Source organism: Lipophrys pholis (genome assembly GCF_963383615.2).
Source record: "Lipophrys pholis genome assembly, chromosome: 1".
Taxonomy (NCBI): Eukaryota; Metazoa; Chordata; class Actinopteri; order Blenniiformes; family Blenniidae; genus Lipophrys; species Lipophrys pholis.
The window spans coordinates 16855792-16879398 of NC_137635.1; the positions used below are offsets into that span (position 1 = coordinate 16855792).

The 23607-nt window shown below is 42.3% G+C and overlaps 1 protein-coding gene across 1 annotated transcript in view; it reads right to left on the minus strand.

Moving 5' to 3' along the window:
* pkd1b (polycystic kidney disease 1b) overlaps window positions 1-23065 on the minus strand; it is a gene marked incomplete at both ends in the record, with an annotated part of 30318 nt that extends 7253 nt beyond the window's left edge. The window contains 30 exons of the mRNA XM_080481558.1: window positions 1757-1965; window positions 2058-2154; window positions 3554-3932; window positions 4027-4170; window positions 4458-4581; window positions 4660-4870; window positions 5951-6091; window positions 6257-6424; window positions 6566-6761; window positions 6863-7118; window positions 7208-7361; window positions 8657-9343; window positions 9424-9568; window positions 10358-10495; window positions 10570-10720; window positions 10810-10938; window positions 11055-11157; window positions 11349-11631; window positions 11886-12017; window positions 13211-13360; window positions 13468-17129; window positions 18125-18261; window positions 18381-18556; window positions 18715-18846; window positions 19666-20403; window positions 20497-20762; window positions 20836-20983; window positions 21116-21234; window positions 21651-21808; window positions 23028-23065. Of these exons, the coding sequence (XP_080337684.1) occupies window positions 1757-1965; window positions 2058-2154; window positions 3554-3932; window positions 4027-4170; window positions 4458-4581; window positions 4660-4870; window positions 5951-6091; window positions 6257-6424; window positions 6566-6761; window positions 6863-7118; window positions 7208-7361; window positions 8657-9343; window positions 9424-9568; window positions 10358-10495; window positions 10570-10720; window positions 10810-10938; window positions 11055-11157; window positions 11349-11631; window positions 11886-12017; window positions 13211-13360; window positions 13468-17129; window positions 18125-18261; window positions 18381-18556; window positions 18715-18846; window positions 19666-20403; window positions 20497-20762; window positions 20836-20983; window positions 21116-21234; window positions 21651-21808; window positions 23028-23065 (9571 nt within the window). The remainder of the gene's footprint in view (window positions 1-1756; window positions 1966-2057; window positions 2155-3553; window positions 3933-4026; window positions 4171-4457; window positions 4582-4659; window positions 4871-5950; window positions 6092-6256; window positions 6425-6565; window positions 6762-6862; window positions 7119-7207; window positions 7362-8656; window positions 9344-9423; window positions 9569-10357; window positions 10496-10569; window positions 10721-10809; window positions 10939-11054; window positions 11158-11348; window positions 11632-11885; window positions 12018-13210; window positions 13361-13467; window positions 17130-18124; window positions 18262-18380; window positions 18557-18714; window positions 18847-19665; window positions 20404-20496; window positions 20763-20835; window positions 20984-21115; window positions 21235-21650; window positions 21809-23027) is intronic.
* Between the last annotated feature and the right edge of the window lie 542 nt (window positions 23066-23607).

Here is a 23607-nt window from a genome sequence, read left to right on the forward strand (position 1 = left end):
GCTCTGCAACTGTATTTGATCTATTCTGTTGTTCTCTGTCATTTTAGGTCTCTTAAAGTCATCCTCAAATTTTAATCGGTTTGGCCACTTTGTGGTCACTTTGCATTTTGGTATCACTTGCGTTGGTTTTACATCGATATCTAATTCAGTTTTCTGTCTTTTTTTTTTTTTTTGCAGTTGGAAGCTTCTCGTAGCTTTTTCTATGCATCCTTCATGCTGTTGTTTTGTGTGTTTTTGTGGGACCTGCTGATCAGAATGCTAACAACCCTTTCAACCTGCACTCGACCTTGGCTCCCTCATTATTTGCACCTGCCGGACTTGTTAAGTCACCCAACCACTGCAAAAAAACAGGAACCCTTGGGACAGGTTGCTCTAGGCCTTTTTATACAGCCGCAGCAAATATCCAGTTTAGGTTTCTTTACAGTCGTTTTGCATTTAGCAGTAGGTGTTTGTTGTCGTTTTGTTTTAGAGGGGTTTAAATCTGTGTTAATAAGTGGTCCAGCTATGGACCCCCAAAAAAGTCTTCAATTACCTTTTAGTAGAAGGAGAATAAGAGGGCAGCAGATGTTGTATTGGGCTAACACCCCATTTACATGACAATGATTCAAGTCAAAACGTATAATTTTGGGGTTTTCGTTTCACGTTTACATAGCAGCATTTTAAAAAATGATTCTCACATTCTCACACAGAAATGGCAGAAACACTGAAACTGATGTAGTTACCATGCCAGGCCACAAGTTGGCGCTGTTTGTTTTTGTAAATGAAACCACACACACAGTCAGATAATATTTAAGAAAGTAAAAGAGCTTAAAGTGCAATAAAATCTCAAAATGATATAACATTAAAATTTGTCAAGACTCAATGTATTTCTATAAATAGCTGGTTTCAGTAGTTGTGAACAAAACAACATTGCAGAACTTCCTTAGGGGTCTGCGGCAAACGTTTTTCCAGCAGGATTACTTTGGTATTAATTTTCTATTTGCACTGTGAATTGCCTTGTGACTGAATGGTGCTCTATAAATAAATTGGCCAAACATTGCCTTGCCTAATAGGTCATGATGAGAAACAGACAGGTGGAGGATAATGTTAATAATCATCTAGTTAAAAGAAACAAAAGTTTACACCTAAATATGCTGGAGGTCTATTGGAGATGAGTAAAAACACGAAGGCACAATTTACATAATCGCTTTTGATTCAGAAAGGTTTTGCGTTTACATGACAGATAATGAGAACACGGAACACGGAAAAGGCAGAAATGCTGAAAGGGATGTAATTAGCATTCAAGGCCACTAGTTAGTGCTGTTGGTTGGTTTTGTAATGACAACACACACACATACTAACATAGAACAATACATGAACATTAACAATGGTGAGTACACAGACGACGAAGTTGGATTGCTATTACAGGTGACTCTCAACTTTGAAACAACCAAGTCCCAGGAGAATATAAACTGGGAGTCATGACACTCTGGAGGCAAATATTGTTGTTACTGTTTGTGAAGAAGTACTATTTACTATGGCCGTGGTGCACATGCGCAGTGGCAGCATTTCAGAAAAGTGGTGTTTTCCCCTGTTTCCATGGAGATGGACTGCACTTGGTGAGCAGTTTTCAAAAAGTTGCATTTTCAGTGGCTCCGAGCACCGTCGTCATGTAAACTGACACCCAGAACACTATTGAGGGTTCTCCGCTTTCGCGAACATGGAGGGAAGTTCAAACATGGAATGTTAGAATGTTAGGAACCGTCAGCAGTGGTACCTATGCGAGTCGTAGACGGTGAGCGTGTGGAGTCGGGAGACGGGCTTGGCAGGAACGTGCTCGCCACCGAGTCCACAGACAGCACAGAAGGGTACTTATAGAGTCTGGGCCCATTCGACGTGGAGTAGGACTGAATGTCTGGCTTGCTGGTTTCAGTTCCGTACAGGGACTTATTCTCACTCTGCTCCGACCAGCTGGAGTCGCTCCTTCTAAAAGACCAATCAGAGACCCAGTGGAAGTTCGACGTCATAACAAGACTGCTCTGCATGAGCAAATGCACGCTCACAGAAGTTATTCTCACGTGGTTGAGAAAGAGGACATGGTTCTCGGGGAGTCCCGGCCGCTGTCGGAGTTGCTGTTGGCTGCGTCTGCTGCTATAGACATTAACAGATCCTCATCTGATATGACAAACGAAGATTTACAATTAGATGGCATGTTCCAGAATTATTGTAAAACAAGATTAAATCAGTCACATGACCAACCATTTTGGATTTATTCTATATTTTATGCTAATAATGTAAGTGTACACAACTACTACACTGTTTGAGCTTCAGATATGAAGGTTCGACAACTTTTCAGGGAACCGTCAAGTTCCTTCTACTCGAGCATTCCATGTCTACTTAGCTTTGTCTGACTAAAAACGTTCTCAATCTGATACATTTCAGATTTCATGTATGCTTCATTTATATTCTGCTCTCTATCATACCTTCAATATTTTGATATATTTGGCATTAAAAATGAATATTTCTACATATTGGATTCCGGAGAGGAGCAGACTTCAATGAGCAAATGAATGTTTGATGACAGTTTCTGCAAACTGAAGTTCCTACAGCACAACACACCGTGGCTCAGTGGTCGAGTGGGTCGTCCAATAACCGACGGATTGGCTGTTGGAATCTCTGCTCTATCATTGTTGTTGTGTCCTTGGGCAAGGCACTTTACCCCCATTGACTTGTATGAATGTTGGTGGTGGTCGGAGGGGCCGGAGGCAATTCTGGCTACAACGTAGTGTACCACCACCAGTGTGACTGGTGTGAATGAATAATGGTTTCTGTATGCGCTTTGAGTCACCTCGAAAAAAGTGCTATATAATTCCAAGCCATTATTATTAATAATTAATTAATGTCACTGCAGAGGTCTATGCCATGACCCCGAGACTAAGATGAAATAACTCCAAGTATTTATTCTATTATGTATACAACCTGTCTGTTACAATCGCATATGTGAGATGTAGTTTAAAGTCATTGTATGTCACACTTTCAATGGGAAACCAACTTTAAATATTTTTGTTTTACATAATAGATAAAGTATTTTGTTGTGATTTCATTTAATTTATACAAGTTAATCAAAATTAATTGAATAAATAATGCCCCACTAAATCTCCAAGATGCTTTGAAAAGTCTCTTTGAAGATTGATAGTATTCAGGAAATTCCCAAGTGGGGATCCAACAATCATTATCTCTCTGTAGCTGCAATTCTTGACTAACCACGACCGCGCATAAATATTGTGCTATACTTTTTCCAGACAAAGTACATGGGTAAAGAGTACAGACTTCAAAGTGCCTGCCAGTTGGTATATGAGGAGTGAGAGGAATCTTTATAATCATGCAGCAAAGGGATACAAACATACTCTCTTTTTAGAGGGGCTGTGAGTATGCATAGATATTACTTACATCCTGTATTTCTCACTGGATACAAAAGTAGCATTTCTGCACAGTTGTACTTTGGTACATTGGGAAGTTATTTCTAGGTGGTTTTGTTGACAAGAAAAATAGAAGAATAAAAAAGTTTCCTCACCAGACAGAGATAGAAGAGTTGTCAAGTTGTTTCCATTGGGAATCACGTGGTGAGGCCTTTGGCCGAGTTCAACAGAAGTAGATATATCCTTTGAAGAGGAGGAAAGAAGAGTTGCTGCAGAGATGTGGGACACGGGCATGGCCAGGTGGAGCTGCATCACGGCCTTCTTCCGCCTCAGCTGCCGTGCAGTGCCACGCATGGGTGAAGCTTGGCGGCCGTCGGGTGTCGTCGTCGTTCCCGTAGGGGAGTTCAGGAGGCTATCGCATGACGGCCATGTCACCACGCCTTCTTCCTCATGTGTTCCTGCTGTCAAGGGCGCCAAGCCAGAAGCAGTCCAAAAATCCAGGATACTGGAGTCTAGCGCCTTGCTCTCCAACAGCTAGAAACAATTAGAAGCACACTTGAGGTGGAACTCTAAAGAAAAACAGGAAAAACACACACACACACACCAAAATGTGTTTGTATGCTCTCACAGATGAAGGACTGTCTCTAACTGGGCCTGAAGAATCTGGCAAAGACAGAAAAGAAGGACCGGAGAGCCCCGACTGCCCAAGGTAGACGTCCATCTCCACAGAGTGACAAATAGGGGAGGGAGGGACTGACATGTCCATGGTTACCTGGATGGAAGACACATATAAACACACACCTGCAGCCTCAGCTCTTTCCGAGTGTACTGTCGGAGAGCTGGGAACACTTCACTCTCTAGGATAACACTGACAAACAAGGCAAGCACAAACCCGCAATGACCTTCAATCACACTGGAGAAGGTCGCATTCCATTGAAAGTCCAGCTTGCTTTTTAAAAGTTAACTCAACCATTTGTCAAAATCAATCTTATCAAAAAGATTCAGGCCATCTGCAGTGTGAAAGACAACAGAAATAACTAAAAGTTTTTGCTGAGTTACCTGACTGTGAGCTTTTCTGAAGAGGAAACAGATGAAGCATTGAAGAGGAAACACCAACACTGCGATTGTCATTCCTACTGCGATGGTCTCCACGTTAATCAGCAGACGGGCAGACACAGGTTCACTGTTTTGAAAGGGATACAAGCCAGTTATAAATCACCAGGGAAGTAATCACTACAGGACTACACAGAAAATATCTCACCTGTGCCCTTCAGTGCCAACAGCTCCATACCAGAGAGCCCCGAAGGCAAGGTAAAGGTGCAAAAGTAGGGCGCTGCAGGTAACCCTTTGAGCCCTGGTGAAACGGCTGTGAGCCGGGCGCTCCCACAGCGACAGCCACAGGTGGCGCTCCATCAGCCCAAACCTCATCTGGGAGGAGAGAACCCGACGAAACTGACTCACCTCGTCTGGACCTGAGATTGACGAATGGAAAGGGAGACAGAGCCTCATTGAAGAACTGTTTCATAAAAATCTATTGAAAACAAGAGCCATGTTCGGCCCCAACAAGTTGTCAAGTAAAAACTGACAACTTCCGCCGCATTTTGGGTGTCTATTCATACAACAGTGCTATTGGAGCTATCAAAACCCAATTGTTTTTATAAACAGTTCCCAAAGTGACACTTTTCTGAAACCAAGTGATTACTCTAAACTTCACCACACCCTGCAAACGGATGGTAAATCATCTGCTCTAGGAACACTTTTCACATTCTCGGAGATATGTTGAAACTCCCATATAAATCTTTAAATGAGACCTGATATGTGTTTTGGCATTTTTAGTCATGTATAAGATTACAAATGTTGGGTATTCATAATAAATGTAGGTAGAGGGTCAAGCAACAATGTTACTAGAACTCCTTCAAAAAGAAAGCTCAGGCCTCCAACTGCTGTGAATGCTCTGATTGCATGAAGGAAAGCCAGCTCGTCAGATTTCCTCATATAGTCATGTTTTTAGGCACAGACCGTGAGGCTGGTGTTTAATTAGATAGATAGATAGATAGATAGATAGATAGATAGATAGATAGATAGATAGATAGATAGATAGATAGATAGATAGATAGATAGATAGATAGATAGATAGATAGATAGATAGATAGATAGATAGATAGATAGATAGATAGATAGATAGATAGATAGATAGATAGATAGATAGATAGATAGATACTTTATTCATCCTCATGGGGAAATTCACCGTTTCAGCCGCATCAACAGAACTGGTTTGCACAGGAATAAAGAAAATAAAAGCTTTACAAGCATGCAATGCCGCATGTTGGCAAATTTGAGCGGAAAATATTTCTCAATCAAATGACATGGAGCCATAAAAACCAAAAACCAAAAACTCGCAGAAAAGGTCAGTGTTAAAAGAATAATAAGTTTTAGTTTTTTTTATAGTCACCCATGATGATAAACTGTTTTAATATTCCATAATAAAAGGTTTTCTTGAAAGAAATGTAAATTTTTTATTTTTAACATCCAAGCAATATATAAATGCTTACATGAGGCCAAAACTTCCATTTCCACTGAGCCAATCTTCTCGTTCTCCAATGAGAGCCAGTCTTCCACCAGGAAGAAGAACATGTGGTCTGTCTGAGTGTCCCACACCACCACATGCTGGACATACCACGATGGGTCCAAACCTGTGTTAAAAGGAGAAAGTCACTTGTTGATGCAGTATTCGGCATACTCTATGAAAAACATCAATTTGAATGAAATGCAGACATTTCTATAGTAACCACTTATTGTTTTATTTATCAATTATACCAAGATAGTTCAATGCCATATACCCGAGATCACTGCTTTACCTGTGTTGTCATGCCAGATGCGAATTTTCCAAACCTCTCCCAGGTTGTCGTCTGTCTCCACATGAAACTGGTCCAAGCTGCCTCGCTGAAAAGCTCCATCCCTCTGCAGATGGCGAGACCCACTCTTGTTCACGCCATACAGACTGATGCCAACATGCGCTGTGGTGCCTGATGGGTCATACCAACATACTAATCATTTCCTAAGTCTAAACCCTGAGGTTTCACGCGTTCAAACGCCAAAAAATTTCTATTTAAAAAAAAAATGAAAAAAAGAATACATCTACATCCTTATGACTGTCCTCAGCTGACCTGCTCCTGGTCTCCAGCCAGTCTTGACCAGCACTCTGTAGTGGAACAGGCCTGGTCGCCCACACAGTGGGACCTGGCTCAGCCTCAGGCTGTCCATGTGGTCCAGTCTGTGGGCGATGAGCCCCACCACCAGGTGAATCAGAATCAAGGCAGTACAGACGATCCCCACGAGAACGTTTCTCACTTGTCCTGCAGACTGCCGAAACAGCGACAGTGGGTTCACTCTCCATCTCACAGCTTTGTTCAGAAAGCATTTAAATCAGAATAGCAAATGCTTGAAAGTGTGATCCAACATACTGGTGGAAGGAGAACAACGGCCCCCGGGTGCACAAACAAACTGGCCCCGAACATAGTGAGGTGCTGGGTGAGGCAGTGGGCTGCTTGGAGTGTGCTGCCCTCCAGAGGACGAAGGCCTTTGCTGCTCCATCGCCTCTCTTTTAAACTGTAGAACTGGCAAAGGGAGCTGAATACACACGCAGACATCTGCACAGGACCACCATCCAAAAGTGAAGAGGTCATGTTGACAGAGAGAGGCCCATCTGTCCCGTTCAAACTGTGGGAAAATAATTATTAAAACTAGCCATCCACTTGATTGAAATATGCAATCAAAGCAAAAAGGTGCAGGAAAGAGCTTGAACTCACAGTGGAGAGAGGAAGATGGCTTCTTCTGAGGATGAGGTGGGAGCAGGCAGAGCGAGAGACCACTCTCTCACCAGGGAATCCTGGGATGCATTAGTCCCTCGTACTGCCGACGTTACTTCTAGTTTGACATGTCCCAGACTGACTGGAATAGCTCCTGGAGATGCATAATGCAGTTTGGAAACAGACTTTTTTTTTTTAATGAAAAATGTATGCAGAAATGCATAGGATATACAGTGACGGTATTGCTCGTGTGTGGAAAGATCAACCTGAAAGAAGGTTCACTTGTGTTACTCAGCAACATACTCCATGAAATAATGTATTCTTATTACTTATGGTGGCTGAATGTCCCCTCTTGTCCGGCTCTTAGGGCCATCTGCAGGGTTTCATAAATTCACGAAAATGTCCTGTTTTCATTGCTCTTCAAGGGAATATTTAGCATGTGTTTAAATCGACTTTGTACGGAATACAACTGTATGTATAGGCTGCTTTACCACACCTACATACAGAAGGAGTAGACGCCTGAGCGGCATTACTTCTATGGTGTTGTCAGATCCATGGAGATTACATTGCTGGAAATTGGAGGGTTGGCTTCGGTAAGCAAAGTGTCCGTCTCCAGTGTCCCATCCCTCATGAATTGTTTGTTTGTTGTATTCTATTATGATGTTAAAATCAAACCATTAGTCTACAATAAGTGGGTAAGAAATGAGACATCTAAAGTAAAGTAAAGTAAACTAAACTAAACTAAACTAAACATACTTGATTATTCTTTGTCTGCATTGACCCAACTAATTCTAGGCGGCCACAAGAAGGCACCTAAGTTAGAGCGTCTTCCAACAGTTCCATCTTTTCAGACGTTTTCAAAAAGTGAAGTTTTCAGTGGCTCCGAGCACCATTATCGTATTAACAGACAAGACGCAATGAAAACGGGGCTTCGGCTTTATCCCCAGCAAACGTAAACACGGAATTGACTTCAATGTCAAAGAAACACATCATTACACACTGACAAAGTGTTTGCGAACAAGTTGTTTCCATGAGTGTGAAATGCTATTGTGGAAATTCTTAAGTTAGCAACTTTGCTGACAATCTCAACCAGCAAACCAGAAGGTTGTGAGTGATATTATAATAATAAAACACAGAATATTACAGAATGATGACTCATTGAAGGCATCACTTACCAAAGCCTTCATTACTAGTACAAATTTATATTTCATGGAGTTCACAGTCTTCTTAATTACTTATATCAGCGGCTTTCTATGTTTACAGAAACTGACTTCAACAAACGATATTATACATGTATCAGAGTAACTAATAAGCCTCTGTAAAAATATGTGAAGATTTTTTTTTCTTTAGTTGATATAAAAGAAAACTACTGAGGGTACATTGTAGAAGCTTTCTGTAAGCAAAGCCATGAGTGTATACAAGAAGGCTTTATAAAAGAAGGTACTGTACCTGGAGTCAGCTTGAAGTTCACGGAGACATATAAACCTGCGCTTTCATCCAGATCATCCGGTGCTTTTACTGTGAAGTTCAGCCGTCCTTCAGCAGGGACTGTCACAGTGAGACATGTCCCATTTCCAACCTCACCGCCTCTCCTGCTTCTACCTCCGGCACCCTGATCCACTGGCTTCCTGTTCGGGAGGGTGACCCGTATGGCTTGATCCAGCTCTAAATCCTGGATGGGTATGGGCTGACCCTGAGGAGTCGTGAGCTCCATGGCAACTAGATTGGTGGAAATTGGAGGGTCGGCTTCGGAAAACAAAGTGTTGGACTCCAGTGTCCCTTCCGTCCCGTAGAGCACCTGCACCACGTCGGACCTGTTACTCTGCAGGTGAGTGGTGAGAGAGGCTGGGATCTGAAACTGACACAGGCCAGGTGGTGAGTGGGAGTGGGCGACGCGATGCTGGTCTGGTTCAGTACAGAGGAGCTCGGATGGGCTGCCTTGAAAACCGACTGTGGTGATGTAGTTGGTGGAGAGCGAAAGAGGCTCTTCACCACGAACACGTGACCGCATGAGAGCACGCATGAGTTCTCCGACGTGTCCCAATCCCAACAAAGTGATGCTGGGGTCTGCCTGCAGGGACTTTGAGTTGGGTGGGTCGGGGTTTGGTGACTTAGACACAGCAGCCAGGGTGCTACCTGGAAACATGGAGACCAACTCACAATTGGTAACATCATCGCAAGACTTATTCTTGAAGACAGAGATGGACGATGAGTACCTATGACACTCAGGATGTTTCTTCCTGGATTGACCACCGGCAAAACAGAGGGACTTGTGTGTTTCTTTAGCACATGGATCATCTTCCCCACAGTTTCCAAAACCTTCTCATGACAGCGTGCACAGACCATCTCACTGGGAACAGCCTAGATGAAAAAATTATGTCATTTCAACAAAGGGGACCATTTTTGCGGGGGCAATTTCACTGCATTTTGCAACAGAAGATTGAATTAAAATTGCCTTCGTGTTGGGCGTAAAGTCATTTTTGGGAACAAAAAGAAAAAAATATTAGACATTTTCCTTACCCATATTCTGCGCCACAACAATAGAAACCTTCTAAGTTTAAATTAAAAGTTTATTATGGCACTATTTTACTGGTCAGGTCCACTTGAGGTGAAATTGTGGTGTTTGTCGCCGCTGAACTAAAATGCCTTTGGCACCCTGTATTAGAGTAAACATTGTAAAAATGTTAAAACAGATGGAACTCAATGTTGTATAATTTTACAGTTTCCAATGTGTTCAAGAAAGGTTAACTGGATGTTCGAGTCGGTCTCTGAAAGACAAAGTTGAATTTAGAAATCTGCACCCACAAGCTGATGTCAGTTTGTCCCTGATTTACTGATATGGTCATTAAGTACAGTCACACCTCATTCCATCCTGAGCAGCAGCTAATATAATAATGAGGCTGATGTTAAATTATAAGCACTGTGCAGTGCATGTCGATCGGCTTGGCAGTGAAGAAAGAGACAGAAAACTGATTTCACAATTTAATCTAGTGATTGGTCCAGGTTGACACATAAGCCAGGGAGTTTCTGTTTGGAGTTTGCATGTTCTTCCCATGCTTGTGTGAAGTGTTTTCCAGCTTCCTTCTGGAAACCCAAACACATGCTGTTGATATAATAATATTTGAAATAGTGCATGTTGTGATTTCTTACAGTCGACTGTGACAGTGCCGAGCTGATCTGGTCAACATCCACCTCGGAGGACACAGGAAGAGAAGTGAGAGCTTGGGTCACATTTTTCCGGATCTCCTGCCTGTCAGTAAGCTCCTCTGCCGCCCGTTCAAACTCCATCTGTCGAAGGAGAAAAACTTCCTCACGATCATGTCGTTTACCAAAACAGAATGGAAATGTGACTGACATTATACCTGATTGAGTTTGCTGACAAGGGCCAAGGAGTAAGGGACGATCTCCTGAGGGTTACCTCGTTGCACCAAAGCCAAAAGTTCTGTCTGACTCTTATTCCTCAACCACTTGCCAGCAATCTTATCCTGTGTTGGGTTTTCAACCGTTAATGTTCTAAGAAAAGAGATAAATTAGAGGTGATGAGGATTATGGAGCGCAAAAACATAAAGTACATTTTTCAGTTCTACCGCTTCGCCTCTTACTTTTCAAGAGCAATAACTTTGGCCTCCAAATGGTTTTCGACCAAGAGAATAACTGTGATAATCGACGTGTTTTTTTGGCGTCCAAGGATTCCCATTGGAACAAGGCTGCTAAATGTTGGCTGAGTGCCCCTAGGAGGACAATGAAGACAATCAAGCACTCTGATAAAAACCTCAAGGGAGTAGAATAAAATGAGGGTCAGACTTTATTGGTCTGTTAATGATGATAGGCTGAGTCCAACATTCACCTGTAAAGAGTGAGCACGGGGCATTCACTGCTAATGGACTGGCATAGCACAGCCTGAAAAGTATAGATCAGCTGAAAGGCATTGCTTTCTTCATCCTCCCACCCTGCAAAGAGAACAGATTCTTCAGACGAGGTTGAATTAATCCACCCAGTCTGTCTGCCTGCTTCATTGAGACAAGTGTTGGGTAAGTGTGTTGCTTATCCAACCTCATACAGCACTAAAGGCATACCCCCCAGTCTACCTAATTAAATAGGCCTGGTGAGGTTTTTGTTGATTCCAATACCAGCATCTTACCTGAACAGTTGTAGGTGACTAATGTCTCTAGCAAACGAACATCTGACTCCGGACTCAGGTCACACAGACCTCCATGTGGTGGACTGTTGGTCTGGATCTTAAGACTGGCTTTGCCCCACTGCCCAGAGACAGACTGAGAGACATCAAGGGCAAAGGAATAATAATGCCCAGGCTTTAGGACACCCGAACGCACCACCAAGTTGGGTGAGTATCTCCCAGTGGTGGTGGTGATCTTGTCAAGTTCGAGGGTCTGTCCGCTCTCGTCTTCAGCTCTCCATTTGTACTGTGTGAAAACACATACAATATATAAAACGTGCATGATTTGGAAAAGAAGAAAGAAAACATATTTCATTGATTCCCTTGGGGGGAATGCATTTAACCTACTCTGTGGGAGCTTTCATATAAACCCAATAGCAATAACTCATAGAGCTTGCTATACTGATTTAAACAAGCAGGAACAGGAAACTTTAAACAAGTAACGTGGAAATGTATGGATTTGGTGGCATGAGTACCTTTTTGAAAATTGTGAATGATTACCTGAGCCCGGTCATCACATTGTCCACACTGTCCAGCAAGGACAACGGAGCTGGTGTAACTGATTTGGTGACCGGAGGAACAGGATACGCATTCGACACTGACAGTAAGAACCGGAGCTTCAGTCACAGTCACCTGGAAGAGATCAGACATGAGTGTTTATTGTTGTTTATTGTTTATTAGGATCCACATTAGCTCCCACAAACTGGTTGCTAGTCTTCCTGGGGTCCAATGATAAAAACAAAACAAAACAAAAAAACATTTCACCAGATATTAAAAGTGCATAAAAACACATACAGTAATAATAATAATATGAATACTAATAAAACAAATCTTTACACATCACGCAGTGGTACAAAGCAGATAATGAATTCATAACAACACATTACAGTGATAATAATATAAATAGTAATAAAAGCTAATCTTTACACAGCATGCAGTGGTACAAGGCAGTTAATGATTACATTTTATATGGAAGTACTTTTATCTTCCTTTTATAAAATAATTTGTTTTTAGTGTCCCTGATATTAAAAGGAAGTGAGTTCCAGGCCTTTGCTCCTCTGTAAGCAATAGTTATTTTCATGCAGTTAGTATTGTGCCTTGGGACATTCAAATCCCCTGATGTCACTTGGCGAGTCAAATAATTGTGACAGAAACCCTTGAATTTTAGCTTATTATAAAAGAATATCGGTGCAGCTCATGTGAGACTACAACTGTTAACCAAGTCATATTTTTTGGGTTAGGGTTTGAACAAGGATCTGCAACTTATAACACCAAAAGAGCTTTTTGTTTTGTTATTTCCCACCAAGTCAAATTTTCCTGGAGCAGCAACACACTTTTAACCTTTAAAATGAGGCAAGCACAGCTTTCAAAGTTTCATATATAGTGTAGTTTTGAAACACATAAAGAACTATATCTTGTGTTGGATCTAAGAAGTTTCAATTTCAATTTTTGATGATAAACAGTTCATGGACATTTTCAGATGTTTTTCTTCCATTTTTGAATAGAATAGAATAGAATAGAAATACTATCCTAGGCATCTTGACTCTGGTGTGTAAATAGAATTAAAAGAAGATAAAATGTTTATTTGGGTTAAAAAAAAACTTCAAGCTTCAGGAAACCCGTACAAAAAGGCCAACGAGCCACATGTAGGTTAAGGTTACTCTCTTTGGAACTATAATGTCTGGGATCGTTCAGGAAAGCAATTTTTACTGTTTCAAACTTGTTCAGTGTTTGTTTATCAATTTTAATGAGACTCAATACAATATTGTTGGGACCTTAACAGTCAAAATGTAGACAAAATATGTTGATAGGGGTAATATATTCACCGTTTGGTTGATTGAGGCAGATCTCCCTTCCTTGTGCACAGTGAGAGTGAAAATGTAGATTGAGCCGGCGTGCAGTTGTGTGCTGAGAATAGTCATTCGGCTGCCGAGGCTCACAGTGGGCTGCTTAACAAAATGAGCCTCTGTGGAGTGCTGCGAAAACAGGTTTGAATGCAGTGAGACAGGCTTGTCACAAAGGATTAATGCTGCACACGAAACCAGCAATTGACACAATGTCTGTGACATCAGAGATTGTTTACCGCCATCACGAAGGCCCAGTGATAACGCAACATATCCTCCGCTCCAGGCTCCATGTCAGGGTCTTGAGAGTCCGATGCATCCAGGACCAGGTCACTGAGGCTGGACCAGAGTCTGTGAGAGCCCCCTTTGATGACAGCGACTAATGGGGAGTGGACGACTGTGACGGCGGTTTTGCGTTGCACAAGTAGAGGAGTTCCTTGGAGTGAAACTGTGAATACCAGACAGTAGCGTCCAACCTCAAGAGTGGATTTTGGGAGTAAGAGAAAAGGTGAAGCAGCATCCTCCTCATGGACTTTGTTCGCTAATAGATTTGTGCCATTATTGGAGCAATGTGTCTCTCTGAAGATCTCCCATTGATAGGTAGTCTTGTAAGCAGAGCAGTTGACTTCTATGCTCGCTTCAAAGAAACTCAGCCTTGACCTGACGATGGTGGACTGATTCTGTATCAGGGATGCTTGAGGGTTGGGACACTGAAGTGCCTCCACTTCTATGAGTCGCTGCCCTGATACTTGGCTGACATCGTTGAAAACTTTAACGATAACATGGTATATTCCAGTATCATAATAAGTATGACTGATATTATTCGATTGTGTCGCAAAAGCTTGCGTGGAATCTCCAAAGTCCCAAAGGTATCTGATGTTACTACCTTCAGTAGCTACTGCAGAAAACCAGACAGCATGGCCCACAAATACTTTCTCTGAATAGCAGACAAGTTTGATTTTCGTTACAGGCCTCTCAACCATCACAGTCTTATTGAGCTCTTGGGAGCAGACGCCATTGCTGGCGAGCACGCTAACCGATAACAAACCACTCTCAGGTGGAGTAAACATCACTTCGTCTTCTACAAAATGTGTAAATGTAGATCCTTCCATGTGAAATATGTAGGTGTAGTTGACTGGAAAGCCACTTTGAACTTCTGCCCCGAATCGTCTTTCTTTCAGAGCCTCCAGCATCGTCGAACAACAATTTACAAGTCGCAAACCTTGAATTTTCTCAATTACATGAACGATAGCAGATGTTTCAGCACTGCTGACGTGGTTCCAAGCTTTAACTGTGGCCATGTTTTTCCCAACTGGAAGGATTGATGTTGTGTAGTGACCTTCAGAAATATCCTCACTGTGAACCCAGTCTTTGTTTGTGACAATCAGAACAAAGCTGACCTTGGTGCCTTTGGTGATTGTCGGAAAAAAGCTAACTTGTTCCCCGGTGCAGAGAGAGAGCTTGCTAATGTTAAGCTGAAGACCTCGGACTGCATCCTGCACTGTGACATTGTGTAAAACTGTCTGCCAATTAATAACGTTAGAGGCATTGAGATACACCTGATAGATGCCTGCTTGAGAAAATGTATAGATTACTGTTTGGTTTGTCGAGGTAAAGTTCTCTTTGGCAGTTCTAATTTTCCATTCCCACTGCAAATCACTACCCTGGTGGACAAATCCATGAAAAGATATCGCAGCACTTGCATTGACATAAAATGGATGTTCCTTGCTATCAATTTTAAAGTCTACCTTTTGGATCTCTTCCACAACCATGAACCAGCTGGTGTCATTACTCTGACTTATGGCATTCTGAACCGAAACTCCGACGAGACGTCGTCCTAGATTCGTGAATGTGTGGAGGAGAAAGGGCGTGTTAGTCTGCAGGAGAAAAGGATCAGAATCCACATGCCAAAAGTACTGAAGGTCTGATCCAGTGTCCACCACTACAGAGATGTTCACAACCTCACTAAAGGCCACAACGCTTGATTGTGTTGCTATGTGTGCATTTGTTATACTTTCTACTGCCACAAATGAAACACTGCTGGAGACCTCACCCAACACATTGGAGGCTCTAAGCTGGACTGATATAATACCAGGGGTTTCAGCTGTCACATGAAAAAGCTCCCCATCGCCTGGAATTTCTCGTGTTACTTCACTCCGCGTAGCAAGCCAATGGTAAGTGACATTAGAGCCTTTGGCGAGTGAGGCAACACACTGAATTTCGCCATGGGTAGGTACATACTTTGTTTTCGTCAGGCTGAAGCATTCAATATGAGGACCCTCTATTTTTTCGTAAACTTCAATTGAGAGAGCTGCCTCTCTTTGAGTCAGTAAGCTCAGAGCCATAACCTTCACTTGATACACCCCTGGTTTGGTAAACACAAATGTGAAATGCTCAGTGCCTCTTTTGGTTGAGGCTACACCCACTACTATCCAATAGTAATCAATGGTGCTAATATCACTTCCCACTGCTGTGATAAGAGTTTCCTCTCCAACCACAGCATATGGCTGGTTGGTGTGAATCGAGAAGTCTGAAACTGGAGGCAAAACATTCACCTTTAGGATAGCAGAGTCCCGACTCACTTGGTTAAATGCTGTGGCCTTTACAGTGAACTGACCTGTGGCAGTAAAAACATGCGACACATTTTGCATCTGCTTGACTGGAGACCCATCCCCAAAGTCCCAAATCACTGAGACGTTACTACCAACGCAACCTTGGGCCCAAAAGGATGCCAACATGTTGACTGTCAGGGTCTCACTTTGAAGATCATGCCCAATCGAAAAATTACCAACAGGATTTTGAATAGTGACAAAAGCTTTGGCCGTTTCATTGCTGACTTTGTTGCTTGCCTTTATGAAGATCTCTTCAACGCCCTCGTCTCTGAAGACAAAACACTTCTCAGAGTTTTCAGTTTTCACCGACCAGAGACCAATAGAGTTAGTTAACCACTTGAACTGGTAACCTGTCATTTGTTGAGGGAGCACCAAAACCGTCAGGCAGACGTTTTCTCCAATCGCCACTATATTCTTTGACATTTGCACCACAATCTTACTTATAGGGCTTACAACACAGATATTCGAAGTAAATGACACCGATGTAAAAGGACTAAACACGGTGAGGTTGACAGGAAAAAACCCATGGCGTGGGAATGTGTGCATGACTTTTGATTGGCCTGTTACAACATTTAAGGGTGAGCCATCTCCAAAAAGCCAATTAAAAGTCAGAACAGTTGCATTTCTGTTTACCAGAGCTGTAAAGTGGATTTCGTGTCCTGTCATAACGCATTCTGTTGGGAGAACTCCGCTCACGGTCAAACTGTAGACCTTCACAGTAAAAGACTGATGAGCTTGACTGACAGAATTACAAACTGTCACATTTACACTATATTCTCCTGGAAACTTATAGATGTGGGAGATGGAATCAGCTGTACGTTTTTCCGGCAAGGAGCCATCGCCAAAGTCAAAATCCCAGAGGAGGTTTGTACCAGATGCAACTTCAGCTCTGAACTTTGTAGCAAAGCCTGCCTCACTTGGTCCGCTGTGGGAGACCGTCAATCCAGAGATCTTCTCCAAAACTACCAGCAAAAGCCATGCAGTCAGTGAAATAAAAGTGTTGTTGGCAGATACGGTGATATTAAAAACTCCTGCGGATCCAAAGGTGTGGTTGATTTTACAGTCGATACCTTGAACAGACTTGGAACCGTCACCAAAGTCCCAAGTATAAGAGACACCAAAGTCAGAGGGCTTGACGGAAGCTTCAAGTTGGAGAGGCTGTTGGATGACGGGCACCGGAGTGGAAGGGGAAATAACAAGGCTGTTTAACTGTGGGCGGACATTTATCCTCATGGATGCCTCAGTGTTGTCATATTGATTGGAGACTTTAACATGAAGCCTGTAGTTCTCTGTAAGGAGCAAACACATGAACATCCTTTCATTCGGAGCTCATCACAAAAGAGTAAGCACAGAAAAACACCCTGTAAAACATAGATTCAGTCTTGTTCCGCTCCAATATATATCACATTTCCACATTTAATATACTAAATTAGTCTTCTAACTTTGTTAATCCTGTAAAACGTATTTTTCTAAGAAAAGAAAATTGAGCCGGAAGAGAAAAGTCTGTGAATTACTGCTGATAACGTACACATTTAATTATTTTTATTTCTTAATTTGAATTACTTTGGACTTCACACTATTTAAAAAAAAGAAAATCCCAAGTACCCACCTGGAGTGCCTTCAAGTATTCTCAGAGGTATTTGATAACCACTTTATTAGGTTATTCAGGCACTGAACAAATGATGGATCACAGTTGGAACAGCAACAACTTTGACCATTCATCACTCAAGATGAACACAAGTCAATTTCAGAATTTACTGAACTGACTCTAACAATATGGCATAATTGAAAGCATCATAATTGATTCAACACTTTGGAAAGAATAAGGAAATTTAAAAAACACCAAGTATCAATACCACAACCATACAAAGCAGATGAAGTATTTGGCATCTAAGAAAAAAGCTCACGTTAACATATGAATAGAGCTATATGTCCATTCACCCTTTTTACAATCTGGTATGGTTTTCACTTTGGTTATATGCATTGCTACTGAATAGTTCAACATGTTTTTCAAACCATTATTAGTATCAGTAATTTGTTTGGACATGCTTTATTATGCTTTATTTGGTTAAACCAGTGTAAGAAGCAAAGTCAAATGAGGTAGAAACACCCAAATTCTTATTTTACGTGACAATGTGTGTGATATCACATAAATTACTGAGATACTTTTCAGGCTTGTGTCAAATTACAGTTTATGAATAAAAGCTGGTCTAGAAGTAGTGTCCCAGTAGAAAAACATGATGAAGATCATGAAAAGTTACCTTCAATGTCAAAATGAGTTTACCTGGGATGGAATATGTGTAGTTCACTGAGTCATGGACGTAAGCTTGTTTGTCTCCTGTTTCTTCCGCTTCCTTCGTTGTCTGACATGGAGCCGACTGTGTGTGAACGACATTGTTCCTGCCATCCCCGAAATCCCATCTGCAAGACACGGAGCACATGAAAACAACTTTAGCAGAGCAGGATGACAAGATATTACATCATTCACATACTCTTTTTCAATAAACTATGTCAGAACTATTTACTGAAAGATTTCTTACCGGAGTGTGACTGGAAGGGAGATATCTACTTTGACCCTGATGGTGTAAATGTAAGCAACGTCCAAGGCGACCGCCTCCGTCACAGACAGGAACTCAGGCAGAGCCAACGGTGCCGCTTCATCAGCGGTCAGCAGGATCTGCTGGCTCTGAGAGCTGATGGGGTTGGAAGCTGTCACCTAGCAGGGTACAGATGAACCTATATCATTTAACCTTTTTCAAACATAAAGAAACCCAATGGATTGACTACCTTTCCACTGTGTAATCTGCCCAGCACCCAATATGGCGCAGCTTAGAAAACAGATTAAGTACATTAACAATCAATCAAGTGTCTCACCTGAAGTTTATACTGAGCAGGTTTCTTAAACATCACACTGTAAGATCGTCCTTCATGAGCAAACTCATGCAGATCATCAATCACCCATATGAATTTCACTGTGGAGCCACTCTCCACTCTGGCTGTAAAGGACTGCAGGATAAAACATTACAAAAAAAACACACAAACACATAAAAAAAACCTGTCACAATATATTGTCCCAGAAATGTTTCCAACCAGTCAAGTAATAGTAATCTCTATAAACTAGTAAACAAATAAAAATAACCCAATATCTTTATGAGGGCAATTATTTCTAACATATTTGGAGGCAACAGGACATAATGCATAATGCAACGCGCATCACAACGAATGGACACGCTCGAGTCTCGTTATTCTTGGAAGAATTTTTGGCAGCTAAAAGCATGCTCCACGAATATCAGGAATGTCACACACCGATACGCCGATTTAAGAACCTTATTCACATGCATTACGTTAAACACAAAAATGTCAGGAATGTGCAAGGAATGACAGGAAAATGATATTCGGAACTTATCATGCTTTTGTGAAACCCACCTTGAGCTGAAATTTTATCTGACCCTGAAACATGTATCGCTTAAGTTTCTCATCTGTTAATGATTACTTCTTTACCCGGAAATCCGCATGAAAAAAATCGTATAAAAGTAGCACATTGTGCTCAAATGATTAACCAAAAAATGTATAGTTTCTAAAATTGCCTCACTAATGATCCCAAACATCAACCTCTTAGTTCTGATGATCAAAGAAATGCTCACATTAGTGTACATTGGAATTGTGAAAGAAAAATCGAAGTATTTGTTGACCGACTTGGTGAAAAGTTAGAGGAAGTACAAAATCATTTCACAAAACTTGGAAGGTAATCCATTACATTGTTACCAAGGTATCTCAAAATTACATGACACAAACAAACCAAAAGAATCATCTTTCTGTTCCTACCTGTGACGTGTCCACCAGCATCCTTAAGCATCCACGTGGTTCAAAACTCAGACCTGCCACTGCCTCATGACCAACAACCTTCACAGTCACACTCTGAGAGCTTTCTGCATCCATGATGCTGATGTTCAGGATGTGGACCCCCAGTGATGGCAAAATGAATGTCACAGAGGAGAACCAGGCACCATGAGACTTGCAGCCTGGAGACGATTGGTCAATCTCTTTAGGGCAGGATGGAAGAAATGGGATTCCAGCCTGGAGGACCGGTGCTGACCATGAGCTCGTAGCTTTCTGTCCAAACATTGTCTTGACCACAATCACAGTCGGGGTGTTAATTTGGACATGGATCCGGTTCTGTTCATCAGGTAGTGGGTGGATGATCGTGACTCTGAATTTAGATCTTGGACTGGAATCCAAACCTGATGCTGTGGTGACCTCTGTACGAGTGTAGTCAAAAAGCTCTTCATGCTCAGTCGCTTTGTGAAGCGTGTCCACATAGAGGATCTTCAGATCGCACACCACCCCATCCACCCACTCACTGCCCTGAGGCAGTGAAGTCAATCCCCCCTCCAGCCAGCCTCCCCATTCGGCCCCCCTGAAGGACAGGTAGCTTTGGCGCCAGGAGGAGTTTAGAGAAGCCTCATGGTTCAGGCAATGCAGGAATTTACCAGAGTCAGCAGTGTGCTGAATTGCCACAATGTCATCGGGGTACACCATGATGGCTTGCTCAGGAAGGAGCACCTGTTGTGAACAAACAGTTATGTGAAGAATATGTAGACAACATAGTCCTTAAAGACTTTGGAAGAACATTGGGTGCAACAAATACCAACTCACGCTCATTGATCTCAGCTCAGAGCTTGGGTTTATTTCTAAAGGAAGGTCTGCTGCAAGGTGGTAGAGTGGCGAAAGTGCAATGTAACGGGGTGGCAACAAAAAGCCGCGGGCCTCAGCTGCTGAGTCGTAAGGGCTGCATGGACTTGTCATGGGGATACAGGCCTCCTGCAGGTGGCACCAGTACTGACCTGTGCTGCAGCCCCCTGTGGTGTTACACAGTGACACTGTTGAGCAGCAGCTGAACGGATTAAGGAGAGAGCTGCAACCTGTCGAGTTAAAGGGAGATTATCACCTTCAGTACTTGACAAACGGGCATTCACACTGACTGTAATCCAGTACCTGGAGGAACCAGGTGGTGGTTGGGTTTGCAATAAGGTCGAAGGATCTGGATACGAGCCGAGGACGATGCCGGGTTGGGCTGGACCACCAGTTCCACTGCTGCTAACTGACCAGCGTGACTGAACCACAGGCCTGGAAAAAGCTGCACCTGTTGGCATAACAGGCGCTCAGAAAAAGTACTGACCGTTTAATTTAGACCATTTGTGTCATTTTAGTGGCTCATTGAATTCCTTCCTCCCAATAAACTCTTCAGATATAATTCTCTTGACACTATACAAACCTCCACAGTCTGCTGTCCGATGTCCGGGACACTGGGGAGCGGTCGTATTTGGGTGTAGGTGTAGATGCCAGTCATTAAAAGCAATCCAGTGAGATAACTGTCTATAGATGGTAAAGAGTCTGCACAAGGATAAAGACACAACAATTGTCTTATAGCATTCAAATAAACATTTCTGATATTATTAGCTTGTCAACATTGTTAAACCCAACTGTCATGGAATTAATCTCGGTCTTGCAAAGGTGCTGGAAGATACTCTGCATTTTGTAACGGTTCACAAAACGTTTTTTTTCTCCTTCGTCTTTTGGAAAGTTGAAAATTCAGACGATTTTATGAATTCTGACTTATTGGCTTCCTCCTTGAATTTTGTTTGCTGTTCTTCCTGCTGAACCACACGACATCATCTGACTTCTTGTTTCTACATGGCAATACAATGTTGTTGTCTGGTATTGTTTACAATGGGGCTCTAATCGTTGATTTCCTGGGACTTTCTTATTCATGTGACCTTGCTGGCATTGACATAAAACAAGAGTCATACCCGACACTTTCTTTTCACAAAGGGAGAGATATCGCCCAGAACACTGAGCCTTCCTCCACAACCCCGGTTTGCCCAAGGCCATCAGGCTACACCCGCCATGACTTTCATCGCTTTCAGGCCCTTCTTGCCTCTGAGTCCAAACCCACTCAATGGTTTTTCTGAGAGAAACACAACAGGATCCCTGATTTAAAATTGGACAAAGAGGCAATAGTACAACATGACGTAAAGACGTTGTAGACTCACGCTGGAAAAAGGTTGAGGAGGAAATCTTGCAGTTTGACACCCTCAGCCAGAGACACCAGATTCCCTCCATGAGTTTCTGAGCAGGATTCGCGTGCTTCAGTCCATGATGAGGTCGTCTGAGAAAGCCAATAGCATCGCAGGCTGGACAAGTGGACCCGAGCACCTTTTGGACAGGACTCTGAAAGACGGCAATCAAAATGAGCTGCCAGTATAAAGCCAATGAAAGTCAATTTACAGTCCCAAAAATAATCTCGAAACGATGTTAATTTTGGTTTTTTTTTCCTTACATGAAGGAAAATATGCAGCATGGGTAACCATATTGTTGCTAGAATGAAATGCTAATGATCATTATAGACACACTCTCAGTCATTTATGGAGCAAGAGACCGTCTTCAGTCACTTCTAATTTCTTCTTAAAGCAATTGACCCACGAGTAGTCACTCCGTACCTTTAGCAGGAATGATCACACAAAGCCACATGGATCAAATAAAATCCAAAAACATGTTTTAAATAAAAAGAATATGATCGAGCCTCGCTGACAAATGCCTTCTACTGCGATGAATGATGTATGAATTTACCTAGCCATTGTGAAAAAAGTCAAATCTGTCCACAATTTCAGGGATTTTTAAACTTGTGAACATGACTGATGTATTATTTTGGTCAACTAATAACCTAATAAAAACAGCATTTAATTATGGTCATTATCTGGAAAAAAAAAAGTTGAACTATTCAACAACAAGAAGGTTAAATCATAGTATTTCCAAGAGTTTCAATGAGTACCACATAAAGGGTTAAAATGAGGGCAAGGATTAATCTGTCAGTTGTAACTGAAAAAGTGGCCCAGGAAAATGTGAAGCACACACAGTGAAAACATGCAAACTCTGCACAAGAATGTATTCTAAAGCTCATTTTATGAGAAAAAAAAGATTCATAGGTGACAAAAGCATTATGTTCCCCGACTGATTGAAAACAGGTAGAACTCAGGGCCACTTTCAATGATTTTACAAGATAAACGAAAAAACTAAACTGATTTTACAGACGGAAGGAAATGCCTTTTCTCTACACTCCTTTCAATGGCAAATTCGAACATATTCACTTTTTAATGTATAATCCAATACAAAATGTAGCATCTCACCTCCACCTGTGCTGATCCAAACCGTACAGACGATCCATAGTAGTGCCTTTGTTCGGGATGCGAACGTACCCGTCATCTTGTTGGACTAATCATGTTCTCTTCAGTGGAATTAAACGCACTCCTCAAATCGTTGTTGCTTCAGGACCGTCTAGTCCTTCTCTATGTTCTGGTACAAGTTTGTTTAAGCATCACCTTCAGGCCGTCTTATTCCAAACCCAGCGCTGCGGCTTCTGTTCACACTGGCCTCCTACTGAACGCCTGCTGCAAGCACACAATGAGTTATGGTGGCATCGTGGTTATAAAGGCCTCTTGTCGCTTCTATTGGAGCGCCTGGGTGACTTCTACTTTGTCTCTCAGCAACAGCCATAGAAGCAGAGTGGACAGAGGAGGCCGGCGCTGCTCATTACCATGTTGTAAAACCCCTGGCGCTCAATGGAAGCGGGTGGACTTGATCAGACGGGAAGCAGAGAGACGAGTTCTGACAGTGAGAAACAAGTCCCTGAGTTCCTTGTTTGGCTGCACTTTGTTGCTTCTTTATTAAAAGATGGCTCCGTCTCTACTGGGGGGTGGGAATTGTGGT